The 22,057-nt window shown below is 38.8% G+C and overlaps 1 protein-coding gene across 3 annotated transcripts in view; it reads left to right on the plus strand.

The window, feature by feature from the left end:
• Positions 1–22,057, plus strand: part of LOC127571791 (very long-chain specific acyl-CoA dehydrogenase, mitochondrial-like) — a 69,217-nt gene that overhangs the window by 32,688 nt on the left and 14,472 nt on the right. For 2 of the 3 annotated variants that reach the window (XM_052018498.1, XM_052018497.1), the window contains 10 exons: positions 1,300–1,498; positions 3,573–3,677; positions 5,097–5,183; positions 6,888–6,950; positions 7,645–7,746; positions 9,194–9,291; positions 13,399–13,471; positions 15,859–15,931; positions 17,500–17,572; positions 20,978–21,053. In XM_052018498.1, the coding sequence (XP_051874458.1) occupies positions 1,300–1,498; positions 3,573–3,677; positions 5,097–5,183; positions 6,888–6,950; positions 7,645–7,746; positions 9,194–9,291; positions 13,399–13,471; positions 15,859–15,931; positions 17,500–17,572; positions 20,978–21,053 (949 nt within the window). The remainder of the gene's footprint in view (positions 1–1,299; positions 1,499–3,572; positions 3,678–5,096; positions 5,184–6,887; positions 6,951–7,644; positions 7,747–9,193; positions 9,292–13,398; positions 13,472–15,858; positions 15,932–17,499; positions 17,573–20,977; positions 21,054–22,057) is intronic. The other variant, XM_052018499.1, reaches the window with a different exon arrangement.

The raw sequence follows: 22,057 nt of genomic DNA on the forward strand, positions 1-22,057 counted from the left end.
CTGGCCCTGCTCTGTAGCTGCAAGTGTGGCCGCACCTTTGTTAGGATCTTTTTACTGAAATTGAATCTTCCAGCGCATTGCTAATTACTGATGTGTGGGGAGAACGCCTCTGAAAACTTTTAATGCATCTTACTGAGGGAATTTTTCCAGGAGGTTGACCTACTTTGTGAGTTCTCTCTTCATTCTTCCTGTCCCATTGCACTCCTAAGGAAATGGTGACCAAAGCCCCATGACTGGGAGCAAATGGGTCCTTGTCCCTCAAGCAGATCCATTCTAAGCTTATTACCATTATTACCTAACCTTAGGCTCTTCACCGTTGTTGCTTACAAAGGCAAGTGAGATGTAGAGCTACGTACAAAACATTCTTTATTGAACACAGTCAGCTTTCAACTAACACCAGCAGCTAATCTAACAGTGTATCGAGTCATACCATATCCACACAATTATATATCCTACATTGTGCACTAGTACAGTAACCATTATGGTGAATACCACTGCCTGCACTCCATTTGTGGGCACTGGAATTAATTTTGCGCCAGTAATTCCCAAGGATCAAGCATAATTGAGGTGAATTTTGCAGGCCTGATCAGTGTTGAATGGGTAGTTAATTCTTACATATATAAAAGATTTTTGCCTTCCCATGAACTGACTATGTAGAAATTCTCACTTTACTTTACATACCAGAGATATTGGTACCTCCTTACCTCCTCACCACCAAACTGTTCAATGTTTAATAAATTCTAAAGATACTTTTTCCTGTTCCTTTTCATTCAATTCCCTATGCCATAACCCATTTCTAGATACAAAGACAAATGACCAATTGGGATAATTGAGCCATGAGTGTGGAAGGATTTTCCAAGCATTTCCTTTCTCATGGGAAGTCCTCAATATCTGGTTGATACCTTGATGGTTGGAAACTATCCTGTGCAAAGGGAATCACGGGCATATTACATGGTACCACATTGACAGCCTCTGACAATCCTCAACATTTTTATCTGGACAAAGTAAAAGTATTGAATGAACCCAACTCACAAAGCACTCATCAGTAACAGGACAGAACTGGTTGAGATTTTGGATCCCGTCAGTTGCTTGCCTTCCCAAGGGACAGTGTATGTGCAGAGTTCGGGAGACAGGAAGGAAATAAAACCTTTTTTTTAATACAATGATATTCAAAATAATTATTACATATGGAGAATCCATTCTTCTTTTTATTTAGATGTTCCCTCACTCCCCATTGCACTATAAAGTCCCTACGTTGGTTCAGACAATGGTAATCATATTGTTATTGCTTTGGTCCAGTGGTCCTCCTGAGAAGAAAATGGGAATCAAGGCTTCAAACACAGCAGAGGTTTATTTTGACAATGTGAAGGTGCCGGCAGAAAACGTGCTCGGTGATGTTGGAGGAGGGTTTAAGGTGGCCATGAACATATTGAACAATGGTCGATTTGGCATGGCTGCTGCTCTCTCAGGAACAATGATTGGTGCAATTTCCAAAGCGGTAAGTATAAAGTTGTTCTGTTACTGTCCCGTTGTGTGCAATAAAGTCACAAGTAAGTTAATTATTGTCTCCAATGCAGATACCTTATTAATCTGAACATAATGTGCACGGTTCTGTGCAAATAAAATGTAAAAGCTGCCTGCTGCTTAGTAAATAAAACTCCTAAGTTTAATTCCTTGCATGGACCAGAATTGTTATATAGGTTTTAAGTAGAGGCATGTCAGCATAAAAAGGAATAAACAATACTGAAAGCAATTTGGAAATTAGCTAATGGGTGCCTGTGCCATCAAGGTTGGCTTGATAGAATTGCATGATAATCCATCCCTAGGCTCTTGGTGCATTCACTGAAAGACATTACTGTGTGGGACTTCTCGTAGCTATCATATCTGTATCATGTGCTTGGACTCTGAGCAGTCCCTGCTTGCACAAGAAATTTTAAGCTTTTGATGATAAGATGATTTCAAGAAGATGTGACTTGACTGAATTTGAACAGAACTTTGAGGTTTTACAGACATTTTGATCGCTGCCTGGAATTTAATCAGGGAAAGAAAATTAAAGATTAAGACATGAAATCACAGTGCTGCCATCTTGGGCAGAATTGTTGGTGTATTGAACGGTTCAAGAAAACACATATTAATTGTTCTGCCTGCATAAAATGTGCATGAGTTAAATGATCTGTTAAAAGCTGTGCGGACTTTGAAGGGTAAATATAAATGGTTAAAATTCCCTATGTGTTCTGGATCATGTGCCCAGGACTAGGACCTTAGGCTTAGGAATGACCAAGAAATCCTGATCTTACCAGCAATGCCCAAATCCCATAAATTAATTTTATAAAATATGGATTTCAGTCCACGTGAGATAGAATTTTCCTTAAATGGATTGGAGATCTGCAAAAATTTGGGAGGAATCTTACTGAACCTCAGTTTTGTCAGCAATGCTGTTCTGAACTGTTTATAACATGATCTTTTATGGTGTTTCTAAGTACCTGTGTCTGGCTGAATTGATAAAAATGTAGTTAATATTTTCTTTCATTGTTGAGAAATCTTTTGGCGTTGCAGCAAAGTGATAGCCTGGATTGTTGTAAATAATGAATCACTCCAGAATCAAAAAAACACAGTATCATAAAACTATAGAAGTTTTACAGCAAAGGTGGAAGCCATTTAGCCTCTTGAGCTTACGCTGGCTTCTATTTCAGAAATCCCTTCACTTCCATTACCCATTCATTTCCCCATAGCCCTACAAATTATTCCAAGTCTCAAACAATTCAAAGAAGAGCCCAACATCAGGTTTTGTTTGAGTATGTAGTTGGAATTTAATAGAGCATTTTCAATTGGTATTGGTATTGGTTCATTATTGTCACATGTACCGAGATACTGTGAAAAGCTTTTGTTTGTGTTGCATCTAGACAGATCATTCCATAATAAAGGCATCCAAGTAATAAATGCAGAACATAGTATTATAGCTAAAGAGAAAGTGTGGTGCAGGTAGACAAATAAAGTGCAAGGGCCAAGGTGAAGTAGATGGGAGATTGAGTTCATCTTTCAGTGTATGAGTGGTCCGTTCAAGGGCCTGATAACATCAGGATATAAGGTGTCCTTGAGCCTGGTGGGACATGCTCTCAAGGTTTTGTATATTTGGCTTAACAGGAGAGGGGAGAAGATAGACAAATGGATAATTGGAAAGTGTCCAGCTCCCTTTAGTATCTCTTTCCCCAGTGGATACTCATCCCAGACATGTTCCTGGTTCCCAGGATATTTTCTGTCATTATGTCGGCTTGAGACATACCAATTTCATACAGACAAATGGAATTTTGTGTAGAACAATGGTTGCATTGGGCACAAACTTATTAAAGTTAATGAAATGAAGAGATTACTGAAGAGATTAAACAATAAACAATGGTGGGAAAGTGAAGGAAATATTTTTATTGCAGCAAGATTAATCATGTTTTGCTCCAGCAGCATTTCTGTTTTAAAATAATTTTCCCTAGGGTACAGGGCTAAAGCAATAAACTCTGCTTGCGATGTTCTGTTTATCTGAAACCCTTTTGTGTTTTCTTTTAAAACCATTTTAATAGGTAGACCATGCTGCCAATCGAACACAGTTTGGTAATAAAATACATCACTATGGCCTCATCCAAGAGAAAATTGCTACAATGGCTATGCTACAGTATGTAACTGAGGTAAAACAAAATATACAAAAACATTTCTCTCAAAGCTTTCCAGTGGCTCATTTAAGAATGACTGTATGTAACTGAGCTACACAGATCAGAAGGCCCCAGGGGTTCAGCATTACAGGAACTGATCTCAGCCAGTGTGGCAGCAGATGATTTAATCTCAAAAACCCAGTTCTTGGGAGAGGAGAATAAGGTTAGATTCTTGGCACAGTGGCGCAGTAGTTAATGCTGCTGCCTCATGGCCCCAGGCACCTGGTTTTGATCCTGGCCTTTGGTGCTGTCTGTGTGGAGTTTACATGTCCTTCCAGTGATTCCCCAGTGCCCTGCTTTCCTCCCACATGCCAAAGAAGTGCTGGTTGGTGGGCCACTATAAATTGGCCCCCAGATGATAACAGAATAGGGGACAGAGTTGCCTGGAATGCAAGAGAGAAAATGGGACTAGTGTAGATGCTTGTTGATGGTCTGTGTGGAATTGCTGGGCTGTATGTCTGTTCCCATGCTGTATGACATCCACAATGAAATAAGTGAGGCATCTTAGTAAATAAGTATCAAAGAAACATTGGAATTGCTTAACTGTGACTATCCTTTTGCCTTGTTTCCTATTTGTAGTTACTTAATGCAATGGAGTTTTTGGCTTATTAAGGATGATACAGTGGCAGAGCAGGTAGAGATGCTCCTACATGGCTCCAACAGCCTAGGTTCAATTCCGACCTCTGCTGCCATCTGTGTGGAGGTTGCCTATTCTCCCTGTGACTATTTAGGTTTCTCCTGGGTGCTCTGGTTTCCATCCATGTCCATAAAAACATGCTGTTTTAGAGGTTAACTGGCTACTTTAAACTACCCCTCATATATATTTGGGTGGTAGGAGAGAGAATGTATTGTGGGAGAACAGATTGATAGGACTACTCTGTGAGCTGTCCTTGACACGATGGGCTAAATGGCCGTCTATTTTGTGAGAAATATGCGATCAATATCATTTAATAGGTCTACAACAGACTCAAATATGCGGCAAAAGAAATCCCTGTGATGGAAAGCTTTGAAAATCTCCAATTCAAAGTCACTGTTCCTCCTAGCTGTGCAACACCTGTCATAATTCATGTAGCAAAATACTTACAGTTTCATCTGTCTGTCCCATTCCCATTTCAGCAACCAATACTAACTACTCTTGCCATCTGCCTTGGAAGCCTATTCCAAAGATTGATGATTCCCCCGGAATAACATTTCTGTCGTATGTAGCATTCTATATAAAATTTGAATACAAACCACTGAACCAAATTAATCTTTAAAATGTCTGTATATTTCTTATGGGCTTGTCAAGAGTATATAGCAAGCTATAGATCTATCATTCGAATAGATACTTACAGAACCAAGAAGTTATTCCATGGCATAATATTTTCTTACTGAAGTTCATGTATATTTCTACAGTCAATGGCTTATATGGTCAGTGGTAACATGGATACAGGTGCGAGTGAGTTCCAGATTGAGGCTGCAATTAGCAAAATCTTTGCTTCAGTGAGTATTGAAATAAGGAATGCTATAATCATTGGATCTTGTCACAAATTCTTAATATCTTGATGCCGTCTCAGTCTATATTACAATAAGATTTCAGTTTAAATTCTTAACAAGATGAATGTCTCTCCAGACAAGCTTCTCATGGCATTAGATGCAAGGTAGTGATTTGTGTCTGCAAGTTATCTTACTGTGAGTTTCTCTACCCATCATTATAATTTCAATCACATCACTGTGGGAAGTTGCTGAGAAAACTCATAATCTATCCTAAGTATCAGAAGAAAAACTGAAGGAACAACACCTCTCCTTAAGTTCTAGAACAGTGTTCCAACAAATCTCAGCATTTTGCAGTGAGATTGCAAATAGCAAATATTCATCAAAACAAAACAAGCAAGATCTTTTTTTATTAGAAAATGAACTTTATTCATCATAAAAAAACAAACTATATACAACAATAAAACAATGCAACCTTTACATTCATGTACGGATCAATCATTAGTGTTACCTCTTTTTTTTAAACCCACAGTACCGATGCCACTTGTGTGGCTCCCTGGGGTGATACCCCGATCCCATATTCACACCACTTAAGGGGCTTTCTTACCTGACCCTGCCCCTCCATCTCCAGTGGCAGAAAAACCCTGAACTGTAGTCCTTCCTCACCAAGACCTTGCGTTGGCTGCACCAAGCTTCAGTGCGTCCCTCAGCACGGGTGGTTCCCTGAGCAGACTGTCCAGACCATCTGGCAGAATGCCTCGTCGCCCAGGACTCACCAACAAGCACCAAGACCTCGTTTGGCTGGCAGTGAGAGGGGCCCTCCCAGTCAGATCCTTCCTGCAAGATCAGAACATCACTCCCAGCGCACGCTGCCCCCGGGATGACTGCGCTGGGAACGAGACGGTCGCCCACCTCTTTGCAGACTGTGGGTTTGTGAGGAGGGTGTGGCAAAAGATGCAAGGGTCCTTGTCACGGTTCATCCTCAGCAGCTGCATTACAGAGGATTCTCTGATCTACGGGCTGTTCCCGGGGACGGACACAGAGACGGACATCTACTGCTGCTGGAAACTTGGTGAAAGACACCCTTTGGTCTGCCCGAAACTTGTTGGTCTCCCAGCACTGCGAGATGTCCGTAGGGGAATGCTGCAGACTGGCACATTCCAGGCTGTAGGAGTATGTGCTGAAGCAAGATCTTTTGTTGATTTTAACAGGGCATGCTTTGTCATGAAACTTTTTAAATGTGTACTATATGTACCGTGCATTACAATTACAATTCACATTACAATTAACATTGGTTGAAGTAGTTTTTAATATCAGTAAAGGATAAATGAGCCATTGTGAGCAGCAGTGGGAGTATATTTAGAATTGGATGATAGAGAAAAATGAAGGGGTTTGATCAATTTGTGTAATTACATTAAATGCAAATTTTGTTTGGGACAGTGCTATTTCACAGGTCCATTACAAAACCGTCCCCTGCCCCCACTCTCCCTTGCCCAACACCCCTTCCCCCTACTCCCCTCCCCCAGTATAGCCTACTGGATGATGAATGCAATCATTACTGAAATTATTGCAGGAAATCCTGTTCAGAGGGGAATGGGAGAAATTGTGGGTGGAAATTATTCTCAATGAAAATTAAAGTTAAAATACCTATTGACTTAAAATGATCAGTGATGAATTTTCTCTCCATTTACCTGATTCATTCTTTTTTTACAGGAGGCAGCCTGGCTTGTGACTGATGAATGTATCCAGATCCTGGGAGGCATGGGCTATATGCAGGTACCTTAGGTGTTTGTAGATGTACAGGATATTGTATGGTCTAAATCTGCACACCAAATGGAATGTAGGAATGTACTGTGAAGGAATTGTGGAATCTGGTATAAGAAATGTATGAGGTAGCAATGATCTAAGTTGCAGAGTTAACAAAACTGTACATGAAGTATAGAAACATATAAAAAAGGAGCAGGAATATGCCATTTGACATTTTGAACCTAATCCACCAGTTAATACTATTGTGGCTGATCCTCTATCTCAACGCCAAATTCTTGCCATCTTTCTTCAAACTCATTGATGCTTTTTCTATCTAGAAATCTATCTACTTTCTTCTTAAATACCCGCAGCAACTTCCACCATCTTCTGTGGTGGGGAAATCCACAGGTTCACCAACCTGTGAGAGATGAAATTTCATCCTACCTCATCCTATCCCCTACAATGAGACTGTGACCCCTGGTTTTAGACAGGGGAAATATGCTTCTTATATCCAGATTTTCAAGCCCTGTCAGAATTTTGTAAGTTTCAATGAGGTCTCCCCTTATTCTAAATTCTATTAAGCATACTTTTTAAAATTCTTCGATAGGGCTCACAATAAAATGTAAATATTGAGGATTTGAAACCTATAGGTATAAGTAATAGATTATTAGTAATGTACTAAGTATGTCTTTGTACTAATGTTTACTTATTTGCAATGCTACAGGAAACAGGTATAGAGAGAGTGATGAGAGATTTACGCATCTTCCGTATTTTTGAGGGAACCAATGACATTCTACGATTATTTATTGCACTAACTGGTATTCAAGTATGTTCTAATTGATTTCTGTATAATGCAGTAACATTATAGCAAATGGTTATATCCAAAATAATATTTTGCATCTTTCTGTATGGTGACATTTGAAATGTAGTATACATTAGTATTCTTACTTATCCAATATAGTATAAACCGCTTGCCTCTCTTGTTTGTCATGCCTCTCCTGATGCACACTCCTGTGTCAAGTCACTAGAAGGTGAGAAATGTGACTAATACTGATTATTTATTTGAAATACAGTCTCTATTCTTTTTGACTGTTATTACATATGTTGACTTGAATCTTCCACTACAGCATTTATTTGTCACTGGATCAACAGTATCACTTAAACCTCAATATGAGGATTGCCATTGATGTTCTTTTTATTTTTAATTTTATTTTATTGAAAGAATAAACTTTTCAATACAGTTTAGAGCTTATTTTTCTATCTAGTTTGTATTTAATGGACTAGGTTGTTCATATTTCATATTTCCTTACTGTATAGAAGTGGGGCTATTCTTGGGTAGCCACTGTTCAGTGTGAATGTGGTGGGTCAAATGCTGTATGACTTTATGACTCCAGGATAATACCATCATTTCCATTCCTCCACTTATTTCCCTGTACCGATGCTGATTCACACCATTCTGATTCTCTAACCACCCACCCATCCACACTAAGCAATTCACAGCAGCCAACTAATCTAACAATCACCATGTCTTTGAGGTCTGGGAGGAAACCAGAGCACCTGGGAAGAATCACACAGTCACAATGAGAAAGTGCAAAGTCTACACAAACAGCAGCAAAGGTTAGAATCAAACCAGGATCACTGGAGCACTAAGGCAGCTGCACCACCTGCAGCATCACTGTGCCATTCAGTGAAAGAAAATCTAATACATTTTGATCAGACTTATGGCAAGAGCAATGAGAAAATGTATTTCAGCTATGATACACTGTGCCATGAATCCAGAGTCAAACCCCTATCATTCCTCAGATGGGGAGCTTCCAGTTGCCATTTTTAAAGTATCATTGACAGTAAAATCTGACTTCTGCCAAAGATTTACCGTGCAACAAGCCCTTGGTATCCGCTATGAAACAAAAGTAAAGTGCTGAAGAGGAAGACATTTAACTTGAGAAAGCTGATGGGGAAGAGTTAGAAAGTAGTGTTGTTTACTTATAACAGCCTCTTGCATATCAATACTGGCCAATGTCTGATAATGATTAATCATCCTTATTATCAACCAGGAGTAGACACTAACTCACAGAAGTCAAAAAAAGTAGAACAGACCAAATCAAAAAAAATGGTTATCTTTATTTTTCTAAAACAGAAAGTTTCAACTTTCATTATTTCAATCTTATCAAAGCAGGCAGTGTGAAGAGGTTATTGATGATCAGTACATTCAAAATGGAATATTCTTAATGATGTTTTATTTTGCAACACATTTCCATATACTGTTGTAACAGGAATCTGGAAATTACCTGAAGAAACTTCAGGCAATCATGGAGAATCCACTTGGTGACCCCAGAACTCTAATGGCACAAGTCGTCAAAAGAGCTAAGCGGTATGAATTCAGTTGGAGTATCCCAATAGTTAAGAGAATTTAGACCCCATCTGGGAAACCCAAATCAAGCCACAGACCTGGTTGGCATTTGGTGGATGCTTTGGTTTTTTTTTCTGGTCTTAACTGGGTTGTCTTGTGGCTGGAGGCAACCAGTGATGTAGGACTTTTTTTTTGTAGACCTCAAGTCAACCTTCTTGGCAGTGGAGTAACGAAGGGCCTCAACAGGTGATTGGGGGAGGATTTAAATTTTCCCACTGAGTGATAAATGCACATTGTGGATAGGCCCTGCTAGATACAACCTGATAGTTTTTCTTTTCGTTGACCTCATTTGAAAGGAATAAGGGCATGGAGTATAAAGGATGTTTACTTTGAAGTTTTCCACTGTGGTGAAAATCTATCCTTGATAGAATCATAGCATCCTAGGAAATTCAGCACAGTGGGAGACCACTGCTGGCACAATGGATGGTATTCTTTGGAAGACCAATTATGCTTCATCCCTTTTCTTCTACAGGCTCTTGTTCTCCATGACTTGTTCAATTCCCCTTAGTAATTATTTATGGCTTCATATTTTATAATTATTAATACTTTTTATAATTATTTATGAGTTCAGTAGCAAGATCTTGATCCTAACTACTCTGTGAAAAGAATGCTCTTGCTTCTTCTGTATATATTTTTGCCATGGACTCTGTCTACACTTCTCGCTGCCTAGGTAAAGCAGCCAATGTAATCAAAGACCCCACCCACCCTGGACATTCTCCCTTATCCCCTCTCCCATCGGGCAGAAGATACAAAAGCCTGAAAGCACATGCCACCAGGCTCAAGGACAGCTTCTATCCCACTGTTATAAGACTATTGAGCAGTCCCCTAGTATGATAAGAATGGACTCTTGACCTCACAATCTACCTCATTATGGCCTTGCACCTTATTGTCTGCCTGCACTGCACTTTCACTGTAACTGTAACACTTTATTCTGCATTCTGTTTTTTGTTTTCCCTTGTACTACCTCAATGCATTGATGTGATGAAATGATCTGTATGGATGGCATGCAAAACAAAGTTTTTCACTGTACCTTGATACATATGACAACAATAAACCAGTTTACCAATTTAAGTTTACCAGTGTTTACTGACCCACTTTCCAGAGGAAGTAGTTTTTCTTATCTACTCTATGAAAAGCTCAGATTGTCTTGAAAACCTTAAGTCTCTTAATCCCCATCTGTTCCATAGAAATAAATCCTGACTTTTCCAGCTTCTCCTTACAACTGAAATCTTCTGGTAACATCTTGGTAAAACTCCTCTATATCCCATCTAAGGCCTTTACACTTTTCATAGGAATATAAGAATAGTCTTATTAAGCCTCTTGTTTCAAATATTTTCTGGAAGTCCCAATATGCAGCTTCTAATGCACTACCTTGATTAACCTTCTCTTATTACTTATTCAAAGAATTCAATCAATTTAGTTAGATACAATTTGCCTCTAACGAGTTCACGAATTCTTATTTTTTGTTGGTGAGCTGACGTGGAGGGAAGCAATTTAGGCGTACAAATAATTAATACAAATGTTTCCTTATAATGTGAATTAGATAACACAGACATCTACTGTGTTCTACTGTGGGGCCATGTATCACATGAACTGCAAGAGTGTTCTGCAAAATATCCCCACTGCGAGAGTTCACATGGCCAACCAGTGTGCATGTGGCAACTTATGTTCCTTTTTCATACCAAACATTGCTTTAAAACCAACTGCTCAAAACTTCTTTTATATTTGTCTTCCTGCACCCTTCTCAAACATCTTGACAGAATAAAAAGGAAAATTTATTCTCTTTTACTGCTGTCTTCCAACCTCTATTTATGTTGTCCTTTGTTTTGCTCTCATTGTCAATGTTTTCATGTGCAGTACATTTCCATCTTCTTTCTTTTCTTCTAAGTTGCATGTATACAAACCTGCATCTTCCTCCTCCACCCTTTCTGCCGCAACTATATTCTCCTTCTATTGTTGGAATCAACACATTGCGCAGTTATCTATCTCCAAATATTACTTGTTTCCCTTAGCCTTTCATGTCTCCAATGATCAGCAGGCTTTTAAAATCCAAACTCAATGTCACTTAGTAACTCTTTCAAGAATTTTCGTGGCATATTCCAAATTTAATATCATCCCTTGACCCTGACTTTTATTTTTTAACAATGTGCAATTCATATCAGGTAAAATAGAGCATTCATTTCACATAGATTGGATTTAAATGGGCTTCAGTATCAGATTTGAAATAAAAGACAGGCAAAAATATTTCAATCATATTGATTACTTTTGGATTCATTTATAGCTTTGCATGTATATTTCTAGCCCTATTAATATAATGTAATTGTAAAATGTAATAAAACGTAACCATCCGGTACATGTGCTGTGATTTGTCAACTCCATGTCTCAGTAATAACTCTAGGTCATATCAGTGAAAGGAAGGCCTGTTCTTCAGCTGATCTGTCTCCACCTACTTACTTCAGTCACTAGGTGTCACTCCTTGCCGGCCATATGTCTAAGTTGTAGTGAAGATATTTTGTAGAGGGCTCCAGAAGATTGAGTGATTCAAAGTCAAAGTCAAGTTTATTGTCATATGCACAACTACATGTATGCACAGGTGCAATGAAAAACTTCCTTGCAGCAGCATCACAGGCACATATAAACAGCATTCATGAGAAAAACATAAATTAAACATAAATTATACACAATTTTTACAAGAAAGAGCACAATAAGAACAAAAAAAGTCCATTTTAGTGCAAAGTGATCAAAATGGTCATGGTGTTGTTAAACTGTAGTAATTAGGGTTTTACCGGTTGGCTCAAGAATCGAGTGGTTGAAGGGAAGTAGCTGTTCTTGAACTTGGTGGTGTGGGACTTCAGGCTTTTGTACCTCCTGCCCGATGGTAGCTGCAAAAAGATGGCATGACCCGGATGGTGGGGATCTTCAATGTTGCCTTCTATCCTAGATGTTGCCTTCTTGAGGCAGCACCTCCTGTAGATACTACCAATGATTCCTAAACCTGCAGTGGAATTCCTTACAATAAATTAGTATTATTAAATTCACTTTGCAAGGAGATACTTTTCAATTCCATCTTTAAATAATTCCAGCAGGAATGATCCAGTGGCACAAGATCGGATAATCATATACATGAGCATTACAATGTGACTCTCCTGACAGATCTTTTTTAATGAACCATTTGGTCAACTGAAGGAAGCATTCCAGCTTACATTGTACTGGCAGTTGTTGCAAACTATATACTAACTAAATGACAAATATGAACAGATGAGCATACAAAGTACGAGTAGTAGAGGCCATTCAGCTCCTGCCATTCAACTTGCTTAGTCATTCAATAGGATCACAGCTGATCTGATTGCAACATCAACTCTGAATTCCCATCCACCTTGCATCTCCTTGCTTATTAAAAAATTATATACCTCTGCATCTAAAATATTCAAAGTCTCTGCTTCAATCAATTTTTGAGGTTCTAAAAAAACCCCTGAGAGAATATATTTTGCCTCATCTCTATCTTAAATGGCTTGAATCTGGGTTGCTGGAGCCATGAGGCAATAGCTCTCCAAACTATGAACTGTGCTGCCCAAATCTTCTATCATATAAGTTTTATTTTAATAACACTCACAATGGTTATTAGTACAACACTGGCACTATTATAAAATTTAATCTGTTACACTTTTGGACAACAACATTGAGAGGAACCATTTATGGATTCTGTTGTAACTAGCAATGATGGAAATGGAAGATAAGTAAATCAGACAGGCATTGGCTTTGGGTTTTCATGACCATGCTTGGATTTCCCCTCTTCTGTTGAAATAAACACCCTATAAAGTAAAGAGGGTGATTTTGTCAACAGAAGATATGAATCCCAATACTTTAGTGTTATGTCCAAGATCCAGATCTCAACACACAGCTAGTCTATTATAAGCTGCATATCACAATAAATGCTTACAATTTAATTCCTCAACAAACAATATGGGAAAAATGACAAATCTGGATTGTTATGTTGCTTGCAGCATACTATAGTTATACTTCTTTCTTGGTTGTTAATGTGTTTAATCTCTTTGCTATATTCCACAGAAAACTGGGTATGTCCTCTGGTTTATCGCTAAGGAATGTAACACATCCTGATCTGAATGCTAGTGGGGATTTGGTAATTACTTCTAAAAATACAGTAATATATTCATTAAAGGGAGTGTCAGGACCGTGAGTGTTTCTTAGTGTCGATCATTTCTTGAAGCCTCATGGATTGAAGTGTAGTCCTAGAGCTGCAGGAGTAGTTAATTGCATGACAGCCACCCCATATACTGTGGCTTGGGTGGGAATGCCTCAGAAATGTAATATCATGGCCAACACAACATCGTGGGCCAAAGGTCCTGTACTGTGCTGTAATGTTCTATGTCTTCCCTCCAGTGCCATGAGCTTTCTGGAAGCTTGGCAAGAACTCCGTTTACAGAGTAGGACCAACTCTGAGAAATTTCACTTAGATTTATACCAATGTGTCATACAAGACGTTTTAAATGGGGAAGGTGGTGGGAGGGTGGTTGATAATAAGTTTGCATTAAAATATGTTAATTCTCTACATCTGTTGATTCTGATCCTTAGCATTCCCCATCTCCAATATGTTAACCCTTTAAGCTTCCACCTTATTTTCCTCTTTTAAAACCCTTAAAATCTAGTTCTTGAATTTTATTCATCTGTCCTCAAATCTCCTTATGTGACTCAGGGTACAATTCATAACACAGTGGAATGTTGCAAGGCACTTCATGAAGCTGTTTAATAAGAGTACTATAAAGTGCTATGTAATACCTTACTAATTAAACCCACTATTTATATGCAATTTGTTGTTGCTTATGATACATGCCAGTCGCTGACACTCAATTTAGTTCTCTGCAGGACTTTTATTAAACTCTGGCCAAGCTGATAAGTAGTCTGTTTCTTGCAGAAAACAACAAAATACTTGTTAAACTTTGTTTAGCTTATTGCTTTCAGCTTAAACCTCTCTCAGCAGTTAATAATTCTATCAAACATTTTCATTCTACAATTAACAAAAATACAGGTTAAATTCATTGGATATGAAAGTCACATTGACCTGCTATCTGAATGAATTTTAATAGCACATGCAGATGTGCATTGGGATTTCATAGATAACAAATACTTGACTAATCTATAGATCAAAGACCCTTGCTTGTGTCCTTTACTCCAGATCTTAATTTTTGGTTTATTGGGAACAACAATTTAAGATCTTTTGGTGAAAACCAGCCACTCACCATATTATAGACATAGAACAGTACAGCACAGGAACAGGCCCTTCAGCCCATGGTGTCTGTGCTGACCATGATGCCAAATTAAACTAATCGCATCTGCCAGCACATGATCCATTTCCTTCCATTCCCTGCATGTTCATGTGCCTAAGTGCCTCTTAAATGCCACTATGGCATGTGCTTCCACCACCCCCCCAACTTCTCCCCCAACCTCGCGGCAGCGCATTCCAGGCACCTTCCACTCTGTGTACAAAACCTACTCTGCACATGTCCTTTAAACTTTCACCCTCTCACCCTAAAGCAATTCCCTCTAGTATTTGACATTTCACCAGGAAAAAACTCTGGCTAGCTACAGTATATATGCATCCCATAACTTTATAGACTTCTATCAGGTCTCCCCTCCATCTCCAAGACTCCAGAGAAAACAATCCAAGTCTGTCCAACCTCTCCTTATAGCTGATACCCTCTAATCCAGGTAACATCCTGGTGAACCTCTTTCCGCACCTTCTCCAAAGCTCCTACATCCTTCCTGTAATGCAATGACCAGAAATGGACACAATACTCTAAATGTGGCCTAATCGAAGTTTTATACAGCTGCAACCTGACTTCTTGACCTTTATACTCAATGCCCCAACCAATGAAGGCAAGCATGTTATATGCCTTCTTTTACCACCCTATGTACTTGTGTTATCGCTTTCAGGGAGCTAAGGACTTGTACCCCAAGATCCCTTCGTACATCAATGTTCCTAAAGGTGCTGCCATTTACTGTATACTTTTCATTTACATTTGACCTTACAAAGTGCAACGTCTCACAGTTGTCTGAGTTAAACTCCATCTGCCATTTCTTCACCCTTACCGGCAAATGATCTATATTCTGCTGTATCCTTTGACAACCTTCTTCACTATCCACAACTCCACCTGTTTTTGTGTCATCTCCAAACTTACTAATCATTTACACAGGCTTGACATTTTGATTAGAATTGTTGGGTATTTTGTATTAAAGTAAGGCAAAATAAATCAATGTATTTAATACAACTTTGCACCAGTTTCATACAATTGGTTGATGTGTTTCCATCAAGCAATTAGAGATGGGAAAATCTAGGTTTATATATTTAAATTCATCATTCAAGTATAAAGTAGAGATTTTTGGTTTTAAGCAAAGGAGAATTATGCTTTAGCTTGACTTGTCTGAATGGCGTTTTTCTTAGAGCAGTAACTTGATGACACCTTCCCCACAAACAAGTTTAAAACTAATGAAGGGCTTTATGCTTTACAGGTGGTGAAAGCTGTCGACCATTTTGGAACATCCATTGAAGATCTGCTATTGAAATATAAAAAGAAAATAATAGGTATATGTGCCACTACTTATCCAAAAATAAGTAAAGCATAAAAGAACATTTGCTGTAATGCAAGGCACCCACATGTCTGAAATAGATTAATGGCATGGTCATTGCACAAAAGCATAAATGCATTGTCCCATAAGCTGCTCATTGGTGAATCTGGACAGTGCCTGATGTTCTTGTTGTTAGCTGTAGACCCCAATTTGACAATGGGAAATCAGCAGTACTTGATTCACTCCTGCTCTGGCCTGTAAATGCAAACCCAGCTCACAGATCCTACTTGTTTACAGTTCATTAAAATATTAGGTTTGATTGGATGAGGTTGTGGCTCCCCTACACATGTCTGAGGTTTATTTCATCTAATTCCCACATATTTAGAAATTACTGTGTTAATATACAAGTTCCCTAACTGAAATGAAATAGGGAGAAGGGAAGAAAACTTAATGGAAACAGTAAACTTAATGGAAACGATAGATCTAGAATATTACTCCAGACTAACTTACGACAATAGGATAGGTAACATGAGGTTGGAGCTAGTAATAATACTGATACCTTACAATTATCATAAAGTAGGGACTTAACAGGTAGCATTGTTGAAGTGAAAACCATGAAAGAATAATTATAGAATAATTGGATTCCTTAATGATGGTTCAGCTTAGAAACCTAACGTGTTCTGTGATCTTATGTCCCAGTTTTATCTTGCAGTTTGCAATTATATCAAAGCTGATGATAAAATGCAATCACAGACAACAGTTATATCATAGAAGTCTTCTTACTGATGATTTGCAATTCTAGTGCTTAAATGGCATCAGTTTTGGACTGTGTGTGTTGGGTGAGAAAATGGGTTTTTAAACAATTGTGAGATTTGATTGATTACCAGTATAACTTTAAGGCTATGAATCTCAATTTAACCTGGAGCAAGTTGTCAACTCTGCCTCTGCTTGTTTTTCATGCCAGTCAGTGTTGAATTTAATACCCATTATTTCAAATGGCTTTTGGAGAAAAAAAATCAAAGGGTACTTTCTGATTCTTGGTTCCACATGCTCAATTTCAACATCAAACTAGAACTTGTAATGATACATTAAAGTTCATTCATCATATATAGTATAAAATATGCAATGTTTTACATTACTGCATTTAGCACAACATAGACAAGGATTTTAGGGGAATGCAGTTCACAGTATTTATTCAGTTGTCTTTCAGATTCTTCAGCAGTCCTGTAGATTATGAACCATATTTAATAAAGTTTTCTTTTGCCCTGCCCATCTGAAATGTTTCACTGCAATAAGATAACTTCTATGTTATTTCTACAGTTCACTATGGAGTTCGGGCTATATTCACCACTCATACAAACTTGCAGAAAACAGTTTTTTTACCCTAACTTCCAGGTTTCCAAAACTCATACAGGGTAAACTGCAAATAAGAAATATAAATGCACAAAAAGCTCTGTTGCCTGGGCTTCAGGGAAAAGGCCAACAGGTCAGGAGAACAGCTTATGTCACAGGCACTGGCGTCTGGGCATTGTGCTACATTTGTCAGATATCAAAGTTTTCCACTAACTCCTTGCTGGTTTTCAGATGAGCAGTTTTTATTGAAGAAAATTGCTGATGCAGCCATTGATATTTATGCCATGACTGTGGTCATCTCCAGGTAAGCTCTTGAAAGACAAGTTTCTCCTCTCCAATAATAATGCACTCCATACAATCCTGATACCACCCTCAACAGATAGAATTCATGCTAGCTATAAACCTGTATGAGAGTGAAATTTGGCTCAGCCAGTGAATGCACAATTGGTATTAGAGTGGGCATTCATTTAATTCCATTGTGGTCAATCAAATTAAATATTAGGTGTTGTGTTTATGGCAATTGATGTAATGCCTATTGTGCATCACTGAAAGAGTTGAAGTTCCAACCCATATTCTCTTACTATTTGGTGAATCGTGTGCAACATTACTAGTCTCTATAAAATATTATCAGTCCTTTTGCAGAAAATCTTTAGTCAAAGCAATACTGAGTGGATGCTTTATTTCACTGCAACTAAATGACATTCTCCAGATTTGAATGCATTCACCAGCAGATGGGATGATGGTCAGACATGGCATCTTAGAAGATGATTTGCAATGTCAGTTTATCAGCCAGTACCTACAGCATAGAACATTGAACAGTTCAGCACAGGAACAGGCCCTTTGGCCCACGATGTTGTGCTGAACTAATTAAACAAGTAATTCCCCACTATCATATGTTGTTTTCTGAATGTGGTAATATTGCAATACATTATTTTAATTACTGTAATTAATAGTGCAGTATGCCATGGCTACCATTAAAATACATTGTGCAGCTTATATTGTGTATTGCACTAGTAAGGAGTATCCACAGATCTTAAAATGCATTGTACCCAATACTGTACTGTAAAACATTGCATTTTGTACCATACATTTGTAATGAACAATGTGACACATTATTGACTGCTCTTATTGTGGGATTGAAGGTGTAACTGTCTACTCCATCTGAGCTGCTCAAACTTCTATCAGGTCTCCCATCAGCCTCTTGACCTACTGACTTACTGAGGATCCAATAAGATGGGCAGAATATATGTGTGTATTTTTCACAAGTTGGATCCTTGTGACATTGGTTAAGGATCACAAAATATGTGCCCCTTTATCTGCAGCTGAAACAGGTGTTAAGCCCTGTCCATATTTAACTAAAAGACTTAAAACCTGCTTGAGGTCCTTTCTCCATGTTTAGATTGTGCTGGAGCAGTAAAGTGAAGCATAGAGTTCAATTGAGAGGCTTAGTAGTGTGGAGTTTGACTGGCAGAGGTATTCTTCCTGCCCCACATTAATCAAGCTCATCGTCATCACTGATGAAGGGTTCAGATGAAGGGTTTTGGAGCTTAACTCTAAACGTTAACTCTGTTTTTCTTTCTGCAGATGCTGCCTGAACTGTTGAATGTTTCCAGAACTTGCTGTTTTGATTTCATATTTCCAGCATCTGCAGTTTTTTTTTGATTGCCAGCACCATCACTGATCCCCCATCTCCCCTTCTCACTAGAAGTTGAACGTTTGTGACATTGGTTAAGGATCAAAAAAATATGGGCCCCTGAGAAAAGGTGTTAGGCCCTGTCCATACTTAAGTAGGACACAAAGCCCGTTTGAGATCCCTTTTCCAATTCTTCAATGAAAAGTGAGGCATGGGGTTCATTTGTGAGCCCTCAACCTCCTTTCTCACCTTCCTGATTATTATCCTCCCTGAATCCTGGGACTGGACCTTTTCATTAATACCTAGTCCTGGACCTGCCTGAACCAATCCCTCTGAAATTTAGTTCCAATCACCGACCCTGATCTCCAAACCCTGTTCCGGGTAGTTTTTCATTGTGACTATTGCTGAATTTCATACTCACTATTTCAAGAATCAAAGAAAACCTTCTGCGCCTTTGTGTGATTTTTAATTACATATGCTCCATGTGAGTCCCACAATAAGAGCAGTCAGTAATGTGTCACATTGTTCATCACTAATGTATGGTACAAAAATGCAATGTTTTACAATACAGTGTTTGGAACAATGCATTTTAAGATTTGTGGATACTCCTTCCTATTGCAATACACAATATAAGCTGCACAATATGTTTTAATGGTAGCCATGGCATACTGCACTGGTAATTACAGTTATCAAAATGATGTATTGCAATATTACCACATTCAGAAAACAACATATGATAGTGGGGATTGCTGTCTGTGCATGTAAGTAAACCATTCAGAGGATTTATGATATAAAATTTCTTACCTTTTAACCTTGCAGTTTATGAAGTAACATTTGTGAATTTGCTCACCTTGCAACTGAATTCCACAGTGAGCATTTGGCATGGAGGTAATACAGCATGTTACATCTGTGCACTGATGAGACTAATATTCTCTTGAATTTGACTACATATTCGAGAGTTTGATGACAATAAAAGGTTAGGTGGAAGAGTAAATTTTGTGAGTATTAGTAAAAAGTCGGAAAGGAACCCTGACAAATTGAATGGTCAATTCTGTGGTAGGTGTGGATGTGTGTAGGAAGTGTGCGCTCATTCACTTTGGAAACAATAAAAAAGATTTATTAGAAATGTGGTCTTTTTGCTGCAGAATAATGACCAATTTTGATTGTGTGGCGCCATGACTGGATTCTACAGACAATGTAGACAAAGGAAAGGAGAAGCTGAGTGGAAGACCAGGTCTGGATGTATGGCATTATGTGGCTTAGTGGCTGAGAATCAGGTCATTAGGTTAGGACCTACGATGGGGACCACTCAGGAAATCAGAACTGGACTTCAGAGGATCAGAGTCTCAGATGTTCTCATTGCAGGATCTCAACTAGGAAGAGTGATTGTGTTGGAATATCAGGCTGCAACTAAGGTTGCATTGGAGAATTGGTCTACAAGGAAGGATTGAGGAACAGGGCCTGAAGAAGGGATCAAGGAGAAAGGTTAAGTAAGTAAATTTAAAAAAAAGTCCTACTTGGGTTGGTTTCCCAGTCCTGGGCAGGAAGATCTTCTTCAAATCATACTGCTTCAGAGAAAGCATTGCGATGAAAACCGGGTTGTTCTGAGAACACCAAATGACATGTGCAAGTTGGAATCAAGTGGAAACATTTCTCCAGCATAGAAATGACATCATTTGGTGTGACCTTAACTTGGAAATAGGCCATCCAAATAAAGCAGGATTCATGACTACAAATGCCTGGTTAAATTAATGGTGTGGTGTGATTTGACCCAGAAATCATCATAATCATGTTCTATTCCAGAAACACTGAAACGAATGTCTGAATTCCTAGGCCATGATATTTTCTAAATGTTGAAGACCTAGGGACTTTGAGGAGCAGGGAGAAATAGGGCTTTCCTAATCTATTAGATGGGTACAAAAACATTAAAAAATGTCTAATGGAATGTCAGCTTTGAGAACGTCGAAATGCAAAGCGATGGGAGCTATTACAGTAAGATAAAGTATTGTTGACATTGCCATCTAGAGTTCATTTTGGGAACTTACAATTAAACTTATTTACTCTTACATATTCCAGGGCTTCTCAGGCACTCAGCAAAGGGCACCCAACAGCTCAACATGAGAAGGTTCTCTGTGAAACCTGGTGCCTTGAGGTACGATTTTCATACCATTGTTCTCTGATAGAAGCTTGGTTTTAACAAATGATAGTTTTTAAGTAGTGATAGATATTGAGGAAAAAATTGTCTGTTCCTTAGGTGTCCAGGATACATGTGGATGAATTGCACAAAGGCAAGGGGCATGATCGATATTTGATCAAAATAGGTGTCCTGTCTGGCATTCAGGCTTTTCCAATGGCAACTTACTCTTGAATGAAGAGTGAATATTATATGTCATTGATACCAATTAAAAGCAGCCAACATCTTTTAAAAGAAAGTTGCATGTATCAGAATTGGTTGCACACAACTAAAACACTGTTGTGAGCACTGATAATGCCAGCACGAATGTGGTGCAAGGGACCTCCGGCTTCTAGGAGGCTGCCTTATCAAATGGGTGTGTGAGAGGAAGAAGGTACTCTTCCCATAGGGAATAGGGTTTGCTGGGGGCAGCAGGTTGGTGATGCCACTGAAGGAACTCTCGACAAGTATCTCAGCAAGAGGTGGGCAAGATGTTTAATGCGAGCAACATTAACCGAGGAACTGGCTGAATATAGGTTGAGTTTAATGACCTGACTGATAATTATCCTGGAATCCACCTGTAAATGACCTCCAGACATTAACTTCTAGGACTGTTTTTCCCATTGGCAATTAAAGTAATTGTATTGAACTTAGAACATAGAACATGGAACAGTACAGCTCAGGAACAGGCCCTTCAGCCCACAATGTCTGTGCTGACCATTATGCCACTTTAAACCGCACATCTGCCTGCACATTGCCTATACCCCCCCCCCCCCCAATTCCCTGCCTGTTCATGTTCCTGTCTAAATGCTTCTTAAAAGTTGCTTTGTATCTGCTTCCACTACTTCCCCTGGCAGTGCGTTCCAGGCACCTACCACTCTGTGTAGGTGAAAACTTGCCTCGCAAATCTCCCTTAAACTTTCCCCTCTCTTACTTTAAAGCTATGCCCTCTAGTATTTGACATTTCCATCCTGGGAACAAGA

The sequence above is a fragment of the Pristis pectinata genome, chromosome 6 (assembly GCF_009764475.1).
Source record: "Pristis pectinata isolate sPriPec2 chromosome 6, sPriPec2.1.pri, whole genome shotgun sequence".
In the NCBI taxonomy this organism is placed as follows: domain Eukaryota; kingdom Metazoa; phylum Chordata; class Chondrichthyes; order Rhinopristiformes; family Pristidae; genus Pristis; species Pristis pectinata.